Source organism: Girardinichthys multiradiatus, chromosome 7 (assembly GCF_021462225.1).
Source record: "Girardinichthys multiradiatus isolate DD_20200921_A chromosome 7, DD_fGirMul_XY1, whole genome shotgun sequence".
Taxonomy (NCBI): domain Eukaryota; kingdom Metazoa; phylum Chordata; class Actinopteri; order Cyprinodontiformes; family Goodeidae; genus Girardinichthys; species Girardinichthys multiradiatus.
In genome coordinates, this window is record NC_061800.1 from 19,116,584 (window position 1) to 19,138,557 (window position 21,974).

The 21,974-nt window shown below is 40.5% G+C and overlaps 1 protein-coding gene across 3 annotated transcripts in view; it reads right to left on the bottom strand.

The window, feature by feature from the left end:
- The window catches only part of impg2a (interphotoreceptor matrix proteoglycan 2a), a 37,513-nt gene that overhangs the window by 7,279 nt on the left and 8,260 nt on the right, over positions 1-21,974 (bottom strand). For 2 of the 3 annotated variants that reach the window (XM_047369763.1, XM_047369764.1), the window contains exons 11-17: positions 15,480-15,688; positions 11,719-11,762; positions 8,743-8,923; positions 7,797-8,635; positions 6,252-6,533; positions 5,943-6,162; positions 4,327-4,537 (exon numbers count right to left, since the gene is read on the bottom strand). In XM_047369763.1, coding sequence (XP_047225719.1) covers positions 4,327-4,537; positions 5,943-6,162; positions 6,252-6,533; positions 7,797-8,635; positions 8,743-8,923; positions 11,719-11,762; positions 15,480-15,688 — 1,986 coding nt within the window. The remainder of the gene's footprint in view (positions 1-4,326; positions 4,538-5,942; positions 6,163-6,251; positions 6,534-7,796; positions 8,636-8,742; positions 8,924-11,718; positions 11,763-15,479; positions 15,689-21,974) is intronic. The other variant, XM_047369766.1, reaches the window with a different exon arrangement.

Consider the following 21,974-nt stretch of genomic DNA (forward strand, 5'->3'; position numbering starts at 1 on the left):
GAAACAAAAAACAAAAACAGCCTGTTTTTCAAAGTGGATAAGTAATTTTAAAAAACTTTTCTGAAATAAAACAAACATTTTAAAACATGCACAGATCTATAGATGAAGACACATTTTTCCTTACCAACCAAAAACAATCTCTTTGTTGGATAAAACTTTCTGCCTCAGTAATATGAAACAACTGCAATCCTGAATTTTAGGGAAGGAACAACCAAAAGTTCAGCAACAAGGCAAAAATACAATAATTGCCAAGCTAGGACAGGCAGTTTGAGCAGGGATTAAACAGCCAGAAAACCGGGGCGACCACAGCTGTCGTTTGTGAACATCACTTTAAATCAATGACAATTCTCTTCAAAGGTGCCTCTTGCATGTTCAGCTTCAACTGTGACTTGCTTTTTTTCTCTGTGTCTGAGCAAAATGAATGAGAGAGCATTTAATTGCAGCTACAAGATGATTACAGATCAGTATTTTAGCTTTCCTTGCTAATATAAAGTAGGCTGTTGGTGGTGAATTGTTGAGAGGAATGTTTCGATGCAAAAAGTAAGGTTGCAGTAAGCGACATAAACTGCACTAATCGCAGGGCTAGAGAGCGGGAGACAAGCGATCAGAGCAGGGCACAAAAAAGACCCAAAACATTATAAGGGTATAAGTTGTTGAGAAAAGTATCATTTAGAGTCACATTGTAATTATAGAAACCAGATTAAATTGATCGTAAGGAGAGACGAATGTTTCTGTTGACAGCTTTCATAATATGCAAACACATCTCCCATTTCTATGGCTCTGTAAACCAAAATTTTACTCCCAAATTGTTACATATGTCCTTTATTGTTTAGATCACCATATGTCTTTAATCTTGTGTGAAGACACTGCTAGCTTCTCCTAAGCGTTAGTATTTGTAGACATATTCCAGGTTATCTCTGATTTGAGGCATGCACAGAGCACTGAATCTGACTACATGGTGGCATGCTTGGCAGTGTGGTGTCCTTTGTTTGTTGCTCAGCTCAGTGTACCAAAGCCTCAGTCTGGACGAGCTGCTTCTTCTCACCGGTAAAAACACGGACCTCTGCGGATCAGCGATTCTCTGCTTCACCGAGACATGGCTGAGTGAAAACATCCTGGACCGCGCACTGCTGATGCCGGACTTCCAGCTGTTCAGAGCGGATCACAGCGCCAAGCTATCGGGGAAGAGGCGAGGGGGCGGAATCTGCTTTTATATAAATGAAGGTTGGTGCAGCGACATAAAAGCGCTGAGGAAAACATGTAGTACTGTAAACCGTTTTATTCACCAAGAGAGTTTTCCTCGTTTATAATAATCGGCTCATATTTTCCACCGCATGGCTGCACTTCTGCCGCAGAAAAACATCTTGCTGAGTTGATTACAGACGCGGAGAAAAAATACATGGACTCTTTCATCATAATACTGGGAGATTTTAACAGAGCAAACCTCTCCAATGAACTCCCCAAATACAGACAGCATATTAAGTGTCCCACCAGAGACAAAAACACACTGGACCATTGTTACACAGCTTTAAAGGACTCATATCATGATGTTACCAGGGCTGCTCTGGGTTTTTTGGATCATTATCTAATCCACCTCATCCCAACTTACAGACAGAGACTAAGAGCTTCCAAACCCAAGGTTCACACTGTTAAGAAGTGGACTGAGGAAATCAAAGCAGACGCTACAGGCCTGCTTTGAATGCACAGACTGGACTGTTTTTGAAACTTCAGCCACTGACTTAAACCAACTAATTGATGTGGTGACATCATACATCAGTTTCTGTGAGGACATGTGTGTGCAGACCAAGACCTTCTGCACCTTTGGGAACAATAAGCCATGGTTTACTCCACACCTCAGGAATCTGCGCAGGGAAAAGGAAGAAGCTCACAGCAGTGGAGATTGGGCGCGGTACAGGCAGGCCAGGAACAGACTAACAAAGGAGATCAAAGCAGCCAAGAGAAGCTACAGTGAGAAGCTGAAGAACAGCCTTTCTACTGGTGACACTTCAGCTGTATGGACTGGTCTGAGAAACCTGACTGTCTATAGGAGCCCACCCACCCATCCTGAACAGAGTCGTCTCCTGGCCAACCGTCTGAATGGCTTCTACTGCAGACATGACAAGAAGCCATTCACACCTCAAATCATCCCCTCTACATCCCATTCAGGAACAAGTTCTTCCCACAAAGCTACCAACCCCCTACCTTCAGATTCTCTGCCTGCACTAAAGATCTCCGAGGAAGATGTAAATAGGCTCTTTCAGCGCATGAAAACAAAAAAAGCTGGAGGACCTGATAACGTCTCCCCATCATGCCTGAAAGCCTGTGCAAATCAACTCGCTCCGATCTTCACCCGGATCTTCAACAAATCACTGGAGAAATGTGAGGTCCCCTCCTGCCTCAAATGATCCACCATCATCCCAGTTCCCAAGAAACCCACCATTCTAGGATTAAATGTCTACAGGCCTGTAGCCCTGACGTCTGTGGTCATGAAATCCTTCTCCCGAACCAGATCAATAAGTACTGGTGCCCCCCAGGGTTGTGTTCTATCCCCACTCCTCTTCTCTCTGTACACAAATAACTGCACCTCATCGGACTCGTCCGTGAAACTCCTTAAGTTTGCAGATGACACCACTGTCATTGGACTGATCCAGGATGGTGATGAGTCTGCATACAGACAGCCGGTGGATCAGCTGGTACACTGGTGCGGTCAGAACTACCTTGAACTGAACCCACTCAAGACTGTGGGAATGGTGGTGGACTTTCGGAGAACACCACCCTCATACACCCCCCTCACCATCCTCAACAACACTGTATCGGCCGTGGACCACTTCAGGTTCTTAGGAACAACCATCTCTGAGGACCTGAGATGGTCTTCACACATAGACACTGTTCGAAAGAAGGCCCAGCAGAGACTGTACTTCCTGAGACAACTCAAGAAGTTCAACCTTCCACAGGAGCTGTTGGTTATCTTCTACACTGCCATCATTCAGTCTGTCCTGTCTTCATCCATCTCAGTGTGGTTTGGTTCATCCACAAAACAGGACAGGTCCAGACTGCAACGAATAATCAGGAATGCAGAGAGAACAATCAGGGCTGACCTTCCCTCCATCCAGGACTTATACAGGTCTAGGGTCAAGAAAAGAGCTGCTAAATTCTCTGCAAACCCCACACACCCTGCACATAAACTGTTTAGACTTTTACCTTCAGGCCGCCGCTACAGAGCACTGTTCACTAAAACCAGCCGCCACAGAGACAGTTTATTCCCCCAGGCTGTTTCTCTGTTGAACATTCAATAGAGTACAAAACAACAGCATACAGATGTTGCAAATGCACCTTTTTATTATATACGTGTATATTGTACATTGTAAATATGTATATTCCATAATACAAAAACAAAAGTAAAGAGCAAAGTGTACCGGAGTCAAATTCCTTGTTTGTATGTACGAACTTGGCAATAAAGCTGATTCTGATTCTGAGTCTGTCGTCGAGCAATAAATTGGCCACTGCATCTAATGTGAAAGCAGCCTAACAATGCTGGTCAGAACCACAGCAGAAGATACAACTTCGATCTGAATTCTGCCAGAATATAAAAGGTTTATATTGCATTTTTCGGTCACTAGCTCTTTTGGCACCGTGGTGAATTACAGACTGACTGACCCCATGGGTACTTTTAAAACCCCCATACAGATCCGGTTTGTGAGGTCTCAAGGTACTGCACTTCGCATTTTTTTATTCATTACTTTCAATACATATATCTCATTTTTGTCTGGAAATGAATGTAACTAATGTAAGATACAAGGCTGAACACAACTGAAAACATATAGATGTAAAAATGATGCATACATTTAAAAATCAATTTAGATGTAAGAATTGGAGCACAGCATAACATGTGTTACAAATGTGGGCTTAATATGCACATTTTTGTGAGAGAAAGATTATTATCACTTCTCTGTGGCGGTAATTTTTCTACAAAGTATCATGTATTAAACAGCTTAGAGAGAATGGTTATTTTACTGCAACAAAGCTAAAGGGTTTTTATTTATTATACTAACTTGCTTTCTTTGGTCTTTTTGCAAAAGTGCAAATCCTCAAAGATGAAAATAGTTTTATTGCAAAACATGTTCAAAACACGCCTAAATCTGGTTCTTTGAGTCAATAATTCTGGCACATGAAGCCAAACCAGAAAGAAAACTCAAAAAAAAAAAAGATGTTTAAATAATAATATTTAAATCAGAGGTTCTGGCTCTTAAACTGTACAAACTTGGAAAATCTGTTTAGTTGCTGCTCTCTATTCAAACACACACACAGTCATATTCCCTCGCCCACCTGCAGATGGCTCCCTGGCCAGGGATGATGTCACACTTGCCATCATTGAGGCAGAAGTCGCTCTGCAGCTCGCAGATGCTCTGACACGGCAGGCCGTCCACGCTGAAGTAGCCCGCATTACAAACACACTCCGCCTCCCCTGACCACTTGTTCACTTTACATTGTGCGTACTCATTACAAGCCTGGAACTTGCAAGGGTCTGCTTGGTCACCTGGAAATGAAAAGGAATTAATAAAAAAGACTTTAATGATAACAGGTAGCAATACAAAAACATTTTTAATTCAACTGCTTTAACATGGGTAAGAATATTTACTCGGTAGAAAATGCACTGTTTTTGCGGCTAGTAATGCTAACCATGCTAACAGGGCTAATATCTAATTTAAAATTTTTAAATTCACATTTTAAAAAATGTCAACACTACATGTTCTGGACCTCATCATTTATTAAGGTGTTTGGTGTTACTTCTCTCCATCTCTCACACATCACCTCTGCTCATAAATAATTACTGGCAGTTTAAAACAGAAACACTTGTTAGATTACCCAATTACCAGGGTATTTTGTAATTTTTCCACCATTTTAGAACTTAAAATAACCTTAAAATTTACAGCAGCACATTTTTTGGGTATAACCACTGCTGTTCATAAGCCCATTGCACACCACACTCTCTGTTTTGTTGTTCCGATTTAACAGCTCTGGAGCAGACAAGAATGTAAGTACAGACATCAAAGAATCATTCTCATGCATCTGACGTCAGTCTTGTAAATATAAATACAACTGGAGATTTTGGTAGAAAATGCACCTGTATAATTCCTCCAGGTTTATTTATATAAGTATATACAACACCTGCATCAAAAGTAATACAAAATTTTAGAGTAGAATTCTGAATTAGAAAACATCTGAATTAGTAAATATCTAAATACCGATTTCTGGACTGAATCAGAACCAAAATAAAAACAGATTAGAGGATCTCTATCTGATGACTTATAAATGCATTACTGGCTAAACAAAAGGAGTGTTGACAAGAAGAACACCAGGGTGCAATGGGCTTTTGGCATGTGTTTTCTGTCTGTATTTCCAGGGCTAACTTGGATAATTTCTGCCTGTTCGTCTACTTGGTTGTAAACAGAGATATAAAAATCTGCCCAAGTCTTCAAATCCACATTTGTGTTATCTTTCAGTACAATAAGGATCTTTAGAAGCACATTTGGTGATGTTGAAACAGACATCAACCATTTTCATCTCATAAAAACATTACCATCTATTCCTTTTAGTCCAGTTATATTATTGATGCATGATGTGATTTTGCAGTGCCTTGTTTTCTGTCAGCATGTTTCACATTAAGTTTCTCACTGGTTACATTTTTCTAAACATTTCTTAAACCTATTCTAAAAATTAAGAGTTACATCATGTCTGGTTAGAAAGTCTGAGAAATCCTTAATTTTCTTTATGGCAAGAATTAAAAGAATAGACTGGACAACAATCATTAAATTAATGCAACTAAACTGTTTAGCTTAACATTGACACAGACTGTCAAGCAGGGGTTTGCTGTGGAAGCACCAAATCCATTTATTGCAAGAAACATAAGCAAAGCAATAAATGTATCAGCTGAAACTCACCTGACTCCACATCCAGTGAGTATTTATCAATGGCTAGATTCATGGTCTGGTAAGCTGTGTTACAGAAGTCCTCCAGGATGAGATACACAGTGGTGGTGACGCCACGGGCCACCGGCTTCCCAAATTTCATCCGGCTGTTAACCACAATGCTCCCGTTCCTGAAGTTCAGGATCTCCAAGTTCTCAAAGTGACTCAGGTTGGACTGAAGGTAGGGCACGAGCTAGGAAGAAATAGAAAAATCAGATTTTGCAAGCTGCGTGTCGAAGTGGATACTTATTAGAACAAATTCAATACAATGTAGGCATTTACCAGTTCTAGGAAGCGTTGCTCCAAAGCCTTGTATTCTGGGGAGCTCTTGTTAAAGAGATCTTCAGAAAATACCATGTTGGTCACTCTCAGGCTGAAGAAAACTATCAGAGCTCGCCTAGGGTTTATAGGCATGGCAATGCTGGCTTGGTCTGTGCCTTGGGCCACACTGAATGGGGATCCAGTGCTGCCCTCCTCTGTCTGGTTTGTCAAACCATAATCATAAGGAATTAGGTCATATCCACGATCTCCAGCGATGGCATCATCTAGGTCTTCATGAGTGGTCTTGATAAAGCAGATAGCAAAATGTCTTAGAAATTAGACTTCTAATTGATGATACATATTGCTATATTAAAATTATTTTAACATACACCTGTTTTTACTCATTGACTAAAGGTTGACAAATATCACAATATGGTTTCAGAAAACTGAAGACAGTTTTGTGTTACATCAACAAGCTTAGGTGAAAAGTCTGGCATTCAATAACATCTACTGTAGAAATGTAAAACTTCAAGATCCCGAAAGAAATTCCTACAGCCTTTGTTGTGCCAAGCTCATTTAGGACAGCACAATACTTTCAGAAAAATAAAATCCAAAACATTTCTTTGGAAATCAAGGATAGTAGATGTTCCAGGGTAAAGGAAAAAGGGGATATGGGTCACATTATTTCCATGAATACTCAATCTCATCATCATCATATCTATCATCTTCAAAACTGCAGATCTTGTGGCATGTTCCTGGTCTGCACTGGCCATTATCTGCCAAAATTGATCCAAGTAACAAGCAATGATGAACCAGCCAGCATAAAAATGGCAAGTGAAGGTTTGCTTGTGTTGTCTGGTCTGACAAATAACTGTAGCTCATATTCCTGGGGAAGTCATTGCAATTTCTGATAGAAAATAGACAGAATACATAGTGGAGCACAGCTTGTTACACTTAAGGCTCCATAGTAACATGACCAATCAGGTAGCTGGAGGCAGTTTGATGATTTGGGCAATGACTTGATTAGAAACCTTGGTTCCTGCCTTTTATACATACTACCAACCAATGCATTACTGCAGACCATGTATACCCCCTCATCAAATCAGAGTTCCCAGACAGCTGTGTCCTCTTGGAACAGAAAAGAGCATCTTGCCACAAACCAGAAATAGTTCAGCAATGATTTGAGGAGCACAACAATTAAATTTGAGGTTTTGAATTGACCTCCAAATTTCCCAGATCTCAATCCAATTGAGCAACTATGGGATGTGATGGACAAACTAATCAGATTTGTTTAGCTGCCACATTTCAACTTAGAGGGCTTAAAGGAACTGTTCCTAGCATCTTGGTCAGGTAGCAAAAGGGGGAACACACTATAAGGCTGGCGATCATAATGTTATGCCTGATCTGTGCATACCAGGTTTTGAGGACGTACAAATATGCAGAGAGCATGCTCTAGATTGTCATTTAACAACTCAAATCATTTCAACTACCTGAAGAGCATTGAAGAAAAATACCCTATTCCACAGGTTAAAGTAACAACATTCACGATGTTAATATCAGCTTTACCTTCATCAATGCAGTGATGGCTGTGTCTTGTGGGGCGTCAGAGTCTGGGATAATGGAGGAGATCATGGTAAAAGGGAATTCCTTCTCTGGAGACAGGGCAGTTGGCAAGGGATGGCGTGGAAATTCTGTCATGGATAACTTTGGGTTCTCTTTGTTGACCAGTAAAATCTCATCCTCAACAAGATCTCCTAAGATCTCTGGTGTCTCTATATTCATGGCTTCACCCAAAGATCCATCTTTCACTTCACTTCCATCACTCTCTATTATTTCGTCAGAGCCTTTCTCATCAAATCCAGGTTTATCAGGATAGGTCAACAGCCCATTGACATCTACATCTCCATCAGGGTCTTTTCCCTCCTCGTTTGAGTCCTCTGGTGGCCCAACCACAGGTTCATCAACATCAGATTGCGGAGTGGTTCTGGTTACATCAGGCTCTGACACTTCACTTTGTATATTCACAGTCTCTGTGGGTGGTAAAAGAGCAGGGTGGCCTTCTTCTACAGCTTTTTTAGTTAAAACTGTAGAGATCTCAAGCTCCACTGTAATCTCAACCTCATCCTGGTGCTCCTCTTTAAAAGTTGTAGTGAGATCAACGTTCTCTGGTTCAGCTTCTAATTTAACATTCTCATTTTCTACAAGAGACATTTGGCCTTTTTCAATGGATGGTTCATTTAGACTGTCCAGGTTATCTCGGCCAGACCCAGAGGCCTCAGTTTCTACTGGAGGTTCAGGCAGTGTGGAGCTCTTTGGCAGATCGGGGGAGAGAGGTTCAGGTAGGAGCTCTTTAGGTGGGATGGTCTCTGGAGCAGGATCCCCTGACAGATATTCCTCCTCAATGCCTGCTCACACAAAGATGAAAAGACTCTAAATCTCTTGGATACCTTCAGCAACAATTAGTGTCTATTTCAAAGCACAAGAAAAGACCAAGTTGATAACCAAGACTTACTACCAGCTTCAGGTGGATCGGTAGTGAGCGCCACCTCGGGAGACATAAGTTCACTCTCCTCCAAAATAACAATGTCCTTTTCCGCTGCCAGAGTGTTGGTTCCTGATGGTGTGAGCAGGTTTCTATCTCCAGTGGGATCATCCAGGGTCAAGACTTCTGACAGGTCAATAACAGCAATGCCCTGCAGCACGAACAGGCTTTGTTACCATAGTCTTTCTTATTTTTAACTGATGAAGTGAACAGTGCTCGTTAAAATGTTGATTTATATCCACTTCTCAGGATTTTATATGTAAAACATTTTGAAACATTTTCCTTCAATTTCACAATTATGATCACTTTGTGTCCATCATATATAATCTTAATAAAACACACTGACGTTTGTGGTTCAAACACACCAAACGTTGTACTATTCAAACCCAGGTTTGAATAGTACAACTTTCTTAAGCATATACTAAACATTTAAAGACCTTGTTTGAGTAATCTTGTAAATCTACACTCACTGAGCAAAAGTTTAACAAGTGCAGTAACCTGAGGGAATGGTCTGATTTTCTAAGCATGTAGACCAAGAGTAGTTAATTAAACTACTGTATTTGATTTGCAAAGAGCTGACGTGAGTCAGGCGGCCAGCGGGGAGACAGTCCGACAGTCAGTCAAAACGGTGAGTGAAGATCACTAGACATTGCATGCTTCATAGACACATTAGAAGCATTAACAACATTTGATAGAGTTTGATAGGTTTCATGCCCAAGACATGGTGCATACAAGTGTCAGAGGCTCAATGTTGGAGACTAAATGTATGTGAGGACAGCCAGTCACATATGTGTTGCAATGAATCCAATTGTTTTGTCCACAATTGCAAGTGCCAAGTGCAGATATGACACATGCCTCCTTATACCACAATCCCGCCTTGTGTGTTCTGCATCGGACAACCTGGAACCGATACAATTTCCAACCTCTGTGTCTAGTTACCTTTACTCACCATTTTAAATGACTGTTGGATGCTCTGGAAGCTGCCTGATTATGCCATTCTTTTCCCTGTGCTCTTTTAAGACATGGCAGCTCATTGTCAATAGAAGGCCTATCACCAGTTTGAATTTGTACTACATTACATGCAAATAATATAATACATTCTGAGGGGTTTACTTGGTGCTGAAACAACACCTTGTGATGGTTGGAAAACACTTTCTTCCTTAAAGAAAAAAGTAAACTTTATCCATCCACCTTTAAATGGACTGGAAGACAAGAGGCTCAGACTTATTATATTCGAACAAAAACCTTTTCCTTCACCACTCTAGTGCCATCTAAAATACAACAAATTAAAGGCCTGATTAAAATGTCCTAATGCAGTTTCCCATCAGGGAACCATTTCTCTGTTCCAAACATTTTCTTTGCCAAAACCTGAAAACTGTCTAACGGCAGATTTGGTTGTAAGAGCTTTGACACTTCTTACAGCCAGAGCTAGCTCGTCTGTCACACGTCAGTAAGAAGCAAGAAAGCCAATCCTGTTAGCGATATTGGATTAACGAGGTGGGACTCATAGTAAAGAATGGGATCTGTTTACACATTCAGACCAGATAAAATGTATGCATGTGTTTCCCTTTAAATGGCTGAGGGTTTAAACACTGAGATCTTTTCATCTTTACTATTATCATCTTTCCAGACATTGGTTGAATACCAATGTCTGGGGTCTTTCTGCATGGAGTTTGCATGTTCTCCCCATGCATGCGTGGGTTCTCACTGGGTACTCCGGCTTCCACCCACGTCCAAAAACATGATTATTAGGTTAATTGGTCTCTCTAAATTGCCCTTAGGTGTGAATGAGTGTGTGCTTGGTTTTTTGTCCCTTATGTCTCTGTGTAGCCCTGCGATGGACTGGCAACTGTCCAGGGTGTATCCTGACAGACTGCTGACCCACTACGGAATAAGTGCTATTGAAGATGAATGAATGAATGATTTCAGATAATTGAATCTTACAATTGTTAGTTTTAAACAATCTCTAGTTTTATTTTTGAGCACCAGGTTCAAATAACATTTGCCATAAAAATGCCGGGATTAGACTAAATGAACATCAGACGCAATGGTAAAATATTTCCTCATCAATGCAATTTTTGGCAAGTACTGGTATCATTTAAAGTTATTAGCTGTTGTTAATGTTTAAAATAAAGTAAAATGTAACATAAAATTCAAGGACCTTCATAATTCCAGGTCCTTAAAGAAAGCTAGGATCATTTTATCTGATCCTAGCCGTCCTCTGTGGGCACAATTCTCCCTTTTTCTATCAGGACGGAGATGCAAAATGCCATATTGTGGGACGAACAGACTGAAAAAATCTTTTAACCCCGGTGCCATAAGCCTGCTCAAATCCAGGTCCAGGTTGTAGAGACTAATATTTGTATTTGTTTTTTTTTGTGGCTGTTTTTTATGTTTTCACTGCTGTCTGCACTACAAATTGCCCCTTGGGGATAATGGAGTTTACTTGACTTGAAAATGGCAGGGTGAGAGGGTAATTATATCACTGAGATCATGCAGGCTGAACGCATTTGATATAAAAAAAATTATGTATTCCAAATGTTAAGCTAGAAACTGTTTATTTAAAAGCTCTTAGAACTTGTTTTAATTTCATGCAAAACAAGTGTTGATTTGCATCAAAAACCCCAACTGACTGCGAAAGATTGTAGATGGTACTCGTCCCTTGACTTAATTCTGGTGTGGTGCACTGTTGTTTCCTCCAAGAATAGTAGTGGATTACTATGGCAAGAGCCAACTTAATCCTCAAAGCTTCAGTTCATCCGACCCGGTGAACTCATCTGGTGCCTGCACTGGTAAGGTCTGGATAACATCACAAGCCATTTACAGGTTATCGCAACATCAGTCATGCTACAAAGGTCAATAACCCCAAGCGTGAGTGATTTATCAAGTTTGTGGAGCGTAAAGCAGCTGGACCATCCGCAATCAAATCAAGGGGAGGTTACTCACCATTGCTCCGTCTGCAGCGATGACAGGCTCAGGAATCTCAGACACTGTTGAACCAGTGGATAGAAAATATTAGAACACATTGTCACATAAAAAAAGGAATGTGCCAAAAAGCTTAAACATATTTGAAAGCCATAGTCTGCCAAATATTTTTTTCCAACTGTAACTCTTTCAGCACCACTGTTTGCATTTTGACTGTTATGGGTGTAAATATTAGCCCCCATGAGCAAGACCCATCACTGCACCATGACCAAAGCAGAAAAACAAAGCTGAGCTGTGCATATAGGCTCTGCAGACACACATGTTGGCCATATGGATGTTTAGCCTTCATTTATCATGTCACAGTCTATAGCTAACAAGGGTATTTGAAGGTATTCATCTCCAAAGCTCAATAACGCAGTAAACCAATGACACACTTGCCTTTAAAATATGTGCATGGACAAATCTAACAGGAGGACGAAGAGATGAAATAGACATTATCAAATCATTCAAGAGTCCCCCAAATAGCAGTTAACCTACTTACAGTCTGCTTGAATCCACAGTAGACTGTTTGTGTGTTTTAAAGGAAAGTTTCACAAATGTTTCTCATCAAACTCTGTTTTACTCAGGGACTCTAACTAAGATGTAGCGTGTTGAAGATGAAAATCAGGTCGTGTAACGTTAGTAAGAAGTTACTAGGTCTCTGATGTGAATAGCTGGAGACATTAGGTCTAACGAGATAATAGCATAATCTTAATCTCCATCCAAACTGTCACGCTATGCTTTTACGAGAAGGAGCAATGTGAGAAACTTAAACGAGCTATGCCACTGAGACTGACAGGTGTTAAGCTGTGTTATACCTACACAGCAAATGCTGCATGCACAAGAGCCCACCAGAGCTCACCATGATTGCTGCAGCCGACTACAACTTCAGTGAGTCAATGCATGATCATCATAAACTAATTAAGGTACTCATACTCGTCGTCTTCCTCTTCATCCAGGTCGGGGTCGTGGTGGCAGCAGACTCAATAGAGACACCCAGACTTCCCTTTCCCTAGACACCTCCTCCAGCTCCTCCTGGGGGAGCCCAAGGCATTCCCAGGAGAGCCAAGAGACATAGTCCCTCCAGCGTGTCCTGGGCCGTCCCCTGGGCCTCTTCCAAGTGGGACGTGCCTGGAACACCCCCCGAGGGAGGCGGTATAGATGCCCGAGCCACCTCAACTGGCTCCTCTCAATGTAGAGGAGCAGCAGCTCTACTCTGAGCTCCTTCCGGATGGCCGAGCTCCTCACCCTATCTCTAAGGGAGTGCCGGCCATCTTACGGAGGAAGCTCATTTCAGCCGCTTGTATCCAGGATATTGTTCTTTCTGTCATGACCCAAAGTTCATGGCCATAGGTGAGGGTAGGAACGTAGACCAACCAGTAAATCGAGAGCTTCACTTTTCGGCTCAGCACCCTCTCCTCACCACAATGGACCGACACAGCATCCGCACTACTGCGGCGGCCGCACCAATCCGTCTGTTGATCTCCCGCTCCATTCTCCCCTCACTCGTGAACAAGACCCCAAGATACTTGAACTCCTCCACTTGAGGCAAGGACTCCCCTCCAACCTGAAGAGGACAAGCCACCCTTTTCCGGTCAAGAACCATGGCCTCGGACATGGAATAGCTGGTCTTCATCCCAGCCGCTTTTGCAGATGACGTGGTCCTGCTATCCCCCTCTAGCCAAGACCTACAACATGCACTGGGGCAGTTCGCAGCTGAGTGTGAAGTGGCTGGGATGAAGACCAGCTATTCCATGTCCAAGGCCATGGTTCTTCAACAACAATTTTTTTTTTATATCCTTGTGGATAAATGCAGAGCTGTATATGTAATATGTTTTCATATTAGAGCAGCATGTATGAGATTCTAACTGATAGTGTTGAAAGAGTCAGTGTTTCTATTCTGTTTCTGCATTTAGATAAAACATTAATGGCTCAATACGAAATGCTTGCTTTTAAACCAGTTCACATTAGCCACACATGAAATAAAATATTAAATTAAAGCCATGTTATGTTCCAGAACTCATTAAAGATTGTAAAGTGTAGGTGAGTTCATGGTTCAGGATAGAAAATGTGAACAAACCAGTGTGTAAGGTAACACGCATGCTACAGCTCAAAATGACACAGCTGTTCAGCTCAGTTAGTCCAAGTGTGCAACTGGCTCTTGAAAAGCAATCTCAGCTATTATACACCCCAGATACCAGGGGAACTCTGTAGTGCACAAGTTTAACCGCGTTAAAGTAAAACATGATCTGTATTTATTGATATCCAAGTCTTGTAAACCACACGTGCAGATCTGCAGAATATGTCACTCTATGGTGGAGTAGGGTGTTAGTAAACTAAAAAAAAGCAAGTTCCAGTGCTTGACTAGGGTTGATGCTAGAAACATTTCTCAATTGGTCTGATTAAAAAAAAAAGTTTGGTTTTCCACAGCCAGAGAAGCAGCTCTGAGCGACATTATTGAAGTACAGGTTTGATGCCGCTCTTTGCAATGTTCTCAATGTTCTTAGAATTGCAAAGCAGGAGGAGTTTAATTACAAAAATCCCATTATTTCACTCAGCTTGTATTGAAACATATGTCCTAATATTACCGACCAAATGTATTCATGTTTTAAAACAATTGGTCTTTGTGGCCACTCCTGTGGTTGTAAGCAGCTGCTTTCTAATTCATCAGGAAGCCAGTGTAATGAATATAAAACCAGACTTATATGATCACGCATCAATAATCTGACTAGAGGGTCCGGTTTGACCTTTAAACGTCTAAGAGAAACGTTGTCTAGTGTGGTGAATAGGGCATTACAATAGTCCAATCAATAAAAATTAAAAGCAATAAAATGTTTTAGGTCATTTAACAAAATTTCAATTAAATATTTTCATTTTCAGCAGAAAATGTGCCATTAAGTCACCTAAAAGATTCATTCTTAAGCTTGAGTAATGTTAAGACAGGTGTTTATATGCAATAACAAAACTAGATGCTGTTTTGAATATTAATGTAAATTTTAACGAATAGTGTGGCTAATTCAGTAGTAGTTTACCTGTTTGTAATGGTGTAGGATATATAAGTTTATACTTCTTCTACCTACCCCTTTTTGAACGCAGAAAATGGAAATATAATATGTTAATATGTTGATAATAATGTGAATGTGTTTGACTATGTCTGAAATTAACCTAAACCTGAATCCAAAATCCATGAAAAGTCGTACAATTCATGTAGAAAAAGATCAATCATTGTAGATCTGAAACATAAAAAGCATCTTAAATGTTTCCCCTCTTTAAAAACAGGCATTCAGTTTCAAATGATGTTTTCTATTTTCTTCTAGAACTTTTTTGTGTGTATTCTCGGCAACAAGAACAGGACATTGGTCACTCTTTCTTCGTAAGCGCTTGCTTTATTTAGCCAGGTTTAATAAATAGGTCCCAAATCTGCTTCTGAGTGAAAGTCGCTTGATATTTGTGTTCCTGTAAGCATCAAATGTAAATGAAAAGTAAAAATGTGGTCAATAAAAGACAGATACTTAGTGCTCTAACTCACAATTTTCATTTTAAGAACATTTTAATTTGTCTGCACCTTTTTTGAAAGGCCTCGCATCACCCTAAAACGCTTGTTTATTTGCACAATCCCCTGTGCTGGCATGCAGCTTAGATCTGCAATGCATTCACGAACAGGTTCTAAGCATTACTGTTATGTAAACAGCTACACTGATTGCGTTACACACTGATACAGGTATCTACAACTACCATCCTACCACTCTTCAGCTCGATGATGTGATGGGCATCGGTGAAAACATTTTTAATCTCACTGATGGTGGAGTCCGATGTGGGGGGCTCCTGGACTTTAAGATACGAGTTCTCCACCAGGTTGGACTGCAGGGTCAGGTGGTTCAGTTGTTCAGAGCTCACTCCGGCTCCATCCACCACTACTGTGACTGCATAATCCACCACTATGCCATCCATCCTGGTAATACAAATATGATGGTGTCATACTGAACAGAAACAGCACATTTACTGTGGCATCTGATGGAAAAACATTGTAACAATGTTTAATATCACTTTAAGTACAGAACTAGTTGCATACAATCCTAACTACAAAGATTTTGTTTTAGGTTTCTTTGATTTAAAGTTTGTAAGTATCATTGTGTCACAGAAAGAATTCTGAGAGGAAGAAAACTGCTAAAGTGTTAACTTGATTTAATTAAAGAGCAGTTAAGTGAGTTGTGTTACCCACAGATAACTGATGACCTCAGTGATTTCTACTTGGAACACAGGAGCATAACTCTACAAACTGAGAACTGCCGAGTCAGCAGAATTGTCAGCAGGATCATAAGAAACATGGAAATCTCAGAGCAGACCGTCAGCCCTGGAAAAAGCCATTCATTAGACTTCATTTGACTGGCCTTAATTCTCCACTCTGACCCAGTTTGTGGGGCTGCTGGCAGACAGCAGAGCACACGCTGATCCAGTTTCCCCCAGTTTAGTCTCAAATACTGAGCTTTCAGAGGCAGTTAGCATTCACATTTCCAATTGTATTAATCAGGCATTGTTTGCAATAGAATAGAATGGAATAGAATAGAATAGAATAGAATAGAATAGAATAGAATAGAATAGAATAGAATAGAATAGAATAGAATAGAAGTTACCAAAATGGTGGTCAGGCCAAAATGGTGGCCGGTTAGTCCTGGAAGTATTATTAGGCTATGTCGATATCAATAATACTTCAATGTTCAACAATGATAACTATTCCTCGGTGATGTGATAGCATGTTCACCTCAATGCCAGACTGTAACACTCAGAGAAACTGAAATTCAAGAGCTCCATCTCAGACTCTGCAAGGCTCAGTTAGCATGCTAAATGTCAAACATGACATCTCAACTAGAAAAGCAAAAAGAATGCTTCCAACGACACAGCTGAATGAACCACAAGACTTCTATCATAAATATCCTCAACAGATTAAATGAAAATAGAGATTTTTGGCAAAAACTAAGCAAAACATATTCACACAAATTCCTTAAACCAACTGTCAATCATGATGGTGGAGGGGGTTGATGTGGGCTTGTTCTTTTGCAGCAACAGGACCTGAGCACTTTGCACTCATTTGAGTTGACTATAACGTCCTCGGTATACCAAAGTATAGTTGCAACTTGGTCCAAACAGGATGATGTATCAAATAATCAACGCACAGCAACAAAACTACATACGATTGGCTGAAAAGAAAATAATCAAGGTGCTGGAATGGCCTAGTCAAAGTCTGGACCTTAACCATACTGAAATGCAATGGTTAAGCCCGCAAAATTAAATGAACAGAAGAAAATATGTGGGGAAGAGTGGTTTTGAAATGTTTCAGGTTACTGCAGCTACAATTAATTATACTGTATAACTTACTAAAACATGGGGTGTACTTAGTTTTTTTTTACAGCTTTCTCATTTTAGCTTAATTTTTGTTTATCCATATTTAAGATGATCATACAACTTTCTATTTTGTAAAGATACATTACAATATAAATGAGAAATATCATAATAGATTCTTGTTCAATAATAACAAGATTTTATTTGTACTTCTTAAAAAATACTTCTTAAAAAAACTCAGGAATCAAACAAAATTATAAAATCAGTACAATTAAATTCCTAACACAGGACATCTAACAAAATCATAAAATCAAAACACTCAGAAACATAACACAAAACATTACTCAACACAGGATAAGCATAAGACAGGACAATAATAATAGTTCTAAAAAGGTGTGTTTTGAGATGTGATTTGAATGTGGATAAGTCTGTACAAGAGTTCCAGAGGGTGGGAGCAGCTGTGGAAAGGCTCTATCACCCCAGGTCCGGAGCTTGATTCTGAGTGGTGGAGACAGGAGGTTGGCGTCAGAGGAGCAGAGGCTGCATGACGAAGTGAAACAATGGTGCAGGTTGGTGAGATAGTAGGGGGCCTGGTTATGAAGGGCTTTATGGGTAAGGAGAACTTGAATGTGTTGGTGGACTGAAGCTAATGGAGGTTCTGAAAAACTGGGATGATGTGATCACCCGAGCAGGTGTGGGTGAGCAGACCAGCAGTAGAGTTATGTATATGCTAAATGCTATATGCTTTATTGAGGACTTTCGATGATGAACCATAGAGGATGCTGTTACAGTAGTCGAGTCTTTAGGTGATGAAGGCATGGATGAGAATTTCAGTGACCGAGAACAGGAGGGATGGGCGGAGATGAGCAATATATTTTAGATGGAAGAAGGCAGTTCTTGTGATATGATTGATGTGGCGTTCGGAGAAGAGGTTACTGTCAAAGATAACTCTAAGGTTGTGGATGTGAGTGGTGGGAGGCAAAGTGGTGTTGTCAGTGGGAAGACTGAAGTTATGGTCGGCTTTGGTAAAGGATTCGGATGATGATGTCTGATTTTTCATAATTGAGTTTGAGGACGTTTGAGTGCGTCCATGATTTTATCTCAGTGAAGCAGTTGGTCAGGGTGGAGTGAGTTGCAGTGGAATTGGATTTGGTGGAAATACAGAGCTGGACACCATTGGCATAGCAGTGGAAATGGAGACCATGGCGGCAGAGGGGAAGCATGTAGAGCGTAGAGGACCAAGCCCCAAACCCTTGTGACAGAGGAGCAGAGAGAAAGAGGCAAGTAAGGAAGTAGAGAGAACGGTGGAGGTAGTCAGATTATTATAAATGTTGTCTGTTTTGTTTTGAAAAACGTAAAGAAAGGCGTTGCACTTATTAACTGTGAAGGAGTTGGAGATGTTACTGGGTTTAATAAGTTCATTTGTCGTGAAGAAAAGAGCCTCGGATTTAGACGAGCCAGACTGAATGAGGCTTGAGTAGTAGGTGACCGAGCTGAGTTAAGAACATCTTTGCATTGAAGGAGGTGGTCAGTATAGGGTTTATGATGGACTGTTAAACCAGTTCTTGCAGTGTCTTTTCAGTTGACGCTTATTCGATTTCATTTGGTGGAGTTCAGGGATGTACCAGGGAGCAGAGTCCCTGAAGGTGACTGTTTTGGTTTTGATGGGAGCCAGCTGATCAAGAGAAAAGAAAAGTGTGTGGTTATAATAGGTCACAAGGTCAGAGGGATTATCAGGTGACAGGGGGCTGGGGGGTGCAGATAGACATGTTGGTGGTAAGAGAAGCCAGGAGAGCAGAGGGGGAAATGGATTTGAGGTTTCTGCAGATTAGTTTGGATTTATCTTTGGGGATGTTGATATCCATGATGATTGCCAGCTGGTGTGAGATGTTCAGGTTCAGACTGGAGAACTGATGTGTTGTGAGTAAACAAGATCGAGGGTGTGACTACGAATGTATGTGGGGAAGGTTATATATTGTGTGAAATTGGGACCTTGATAACAGATCCAGGAACTCAGTAGCAGGTTTTCAGTTAAAGTCATCGATGTGGAAGTTAAAATCACCCAAGAGGACAGTAGGTGAGATGGCACATACCTGGGTCCAGAAATCAGAAAAATCAGTAGGAAATAAGTGATAAGTGGTTTGGCTTAGGGGTGAGAAGAGGGGGAGCCAGTTTCAGATGGTGTTGCTTTGTGATTGGCTGCAAGGACTGGAGAAGTAATTGGAGATTGGATAAATTCACATATTGTTTACTGTAACGACTGTTGTAATTGTGAATATGAATATATTATTTAATATTTGATATTAATACTTTAATATTTCATTAAATAATATTTCGGTCTGTTAAGGGTTGTCCTGTGAATACCAGCCCAATAAAGCGGTGGTATTAGGACAAAATCAAAAGGGATGAGCCAAGCCCTGACATTATTAAACAGCAAACCTCTGCACACACATGGAATGAATTAAAATACAAGAATTTATTAAGTAAAATAAGTCAACTCAAAGTCAAACATATTTCAATCAACAAACTCTTCACCATGCTAAAATAATCCAACTAACTACCAAGCAGAATTAAAGAATAATGAAGACTAATGGGCTATATACAATATAAACAAGTTGATTAAAAATGATTGAGAATCATGACCAAAAGAGTGATGCAACATTACCATGCAATGTTATTTATGTTTGAGAACCAAGGATTATCTTGAAGAATCTGGAAGTGAAGTTAAGTTAGTCTTGGAACTAACTTAGGAAATAATCAGCAACCTTTAGACAACCATTCACAGTGCAAGATCAGATAAAATATTATTTTAATAAAATAATATTTTAAGAATGATATGCTGAATAAAACCAACCTTCTGGATGACTAATTCTCAACGGTGTTTAATTAGCTGCCTTTATTTAGTAAAATAATATTTAAATAAATATTATTTTGAATAAGGACCAAATCTTTCTGGAGAAATGGGCTTAATGGTGTTTACTTAGTTTTCAAGTTTGGTAAAATAATATTTAGGGAAATATTATTTTACTGGATTGAAACAAACAACCTTTTTGGGTAAATGATCTTTAGCAGGCAATCACGTGTTCTTAGCTGTTAGGAGTTAAAGCTAACAAAAGAAGCTTATAGCTTATCATCAGAATCACACATATACCTTTAAAATACTATTAAAATGCATAAGCATGGACGGCACGTTATGGCGTATCTTCTGTGTTTAAAATCACCCTTTAAATAAAGTTTGTCTTAACTTTAACAAAAAAAAAAAAAACACAGAACACACAAACTGAGCACGTGTGCTGAGCAGATAGCCTGCTAGCACTAAGATAGCTGAGTTTCAACACCAACAAAACTAAACTTCATAAAACGAAAAAACACTTAGATTATTTCATCCTAAATTACTTCTATTTCTCTCTGCCCAAGCGTAACCTCTCAGGTGAACTGTACTGAGGAAAAGTTGTCCGGCAACGAAGTTTGAAGGAAGCAGTGAACAAAGGGTTAGCTTCAGCTAATCTCCGTAGCTGTTGGGTGGGGGGGCTTGTTCTGTCGGCCGGCCAATCTGCACTTTACTGCTGTAACCACGGTGATGCGGCCCCATTGTCCTTCCTTCAGACTGGGAAACTGCTTCACTCAGCGTTGTAGAGACAGGGTCTCTGCTGGGAACTCTCTGGAACATAGTTTGCTTCTGTAGACCTCAGAGAGAAAGTTAAGCAATGCTTGTACCTTAATTACCCCCGTTCATGAATGAATACCGGATACACAGCAATTCATTCGTACTTAACTTAGTGCATATGATCGCATGATCGTATGACACTCTTGGATCCAGTTTGAAGAGTTATGTCTGTTTGCCAGCAAAGAGACATTAGTGCGCTGTGTCTCTCTGTCCAGATCCCCTGACGGAGACCCACGTAGAAGAGACAGAATGTAGCAAGAGCGGTGCTTTTATTTGGACAGTGACGTCACGGTACGTCCGCTGGTGCCCCTTTTTCCTGGCTGTGCTGGAAATAGGTTAATGCAATTTATTTTGAAAGTTCCATACTGGCCATTCATGTTGTACCCATGGCTGTGGTCCCAGCACGACGAAATGAAGAAGTTGTTTTATGACAGGACCAGAAGGAAGGGTTTTAATTATTTCATGTGACATGAAATTATAAGAAAATATAGGAACTGTGTAGAGAATGAAATTTCCAATATATTCCAGATGCCGGACACAGGTGGTTTTTGAGGTTGTGGGGATCTGAGGAGAAGTAGAGCGGCGGCATGGTCCAGGTGAAGAGCGCTAGCAATAGGTAATATTAGCTGTAACCCTGTGTCCTTCGTCCGATAAGCACGCTGCTTTTTGCTGCTGAATTCTTCCTCTTCTGGACTTGTCTGGGTGAGAGTTGCTCTTATGTTGCCCAGGTGGAGTCCAACACCAACGTGTAGTTTCTTGAGCTGTTTGTTGCCAGGCTGGTCGGAAATGCTCAGAGTCCCAGGAGAGCGAAAGTCCAAATTATGTACATATAAGCAACGGTGGCTTAATGATCGAAAATTCATACAGAGGTTATGTCTCGACACAATAATGGAGATATTCAGTCTTACATGGAAGCATTCAAACAAACCCATCACAGATTTAGTGCTGCTATTCCTACTCTACAGACAAAACAATGTAGGTGAAAATGTGATAGTTATGCTGTCAGGAGGCGAGTTTTGTTACTTTTCAAACACCACTGCAATGTGTTTTCTGTTCCTTTTCAGTTTCTGTACTCGCTTGTTGCCCTTATAATGTATTAGCTTTGATATCTTTCTCTTTACTCACACTCCATACCACCAACCTCCTCCCCTCCTCACCTTCAGTTCCGTGAGGTTATAAAGCTCAGATAATCGTCTCTATAGAGGAGCACCTGCTTAGTTAGTAGGACCCA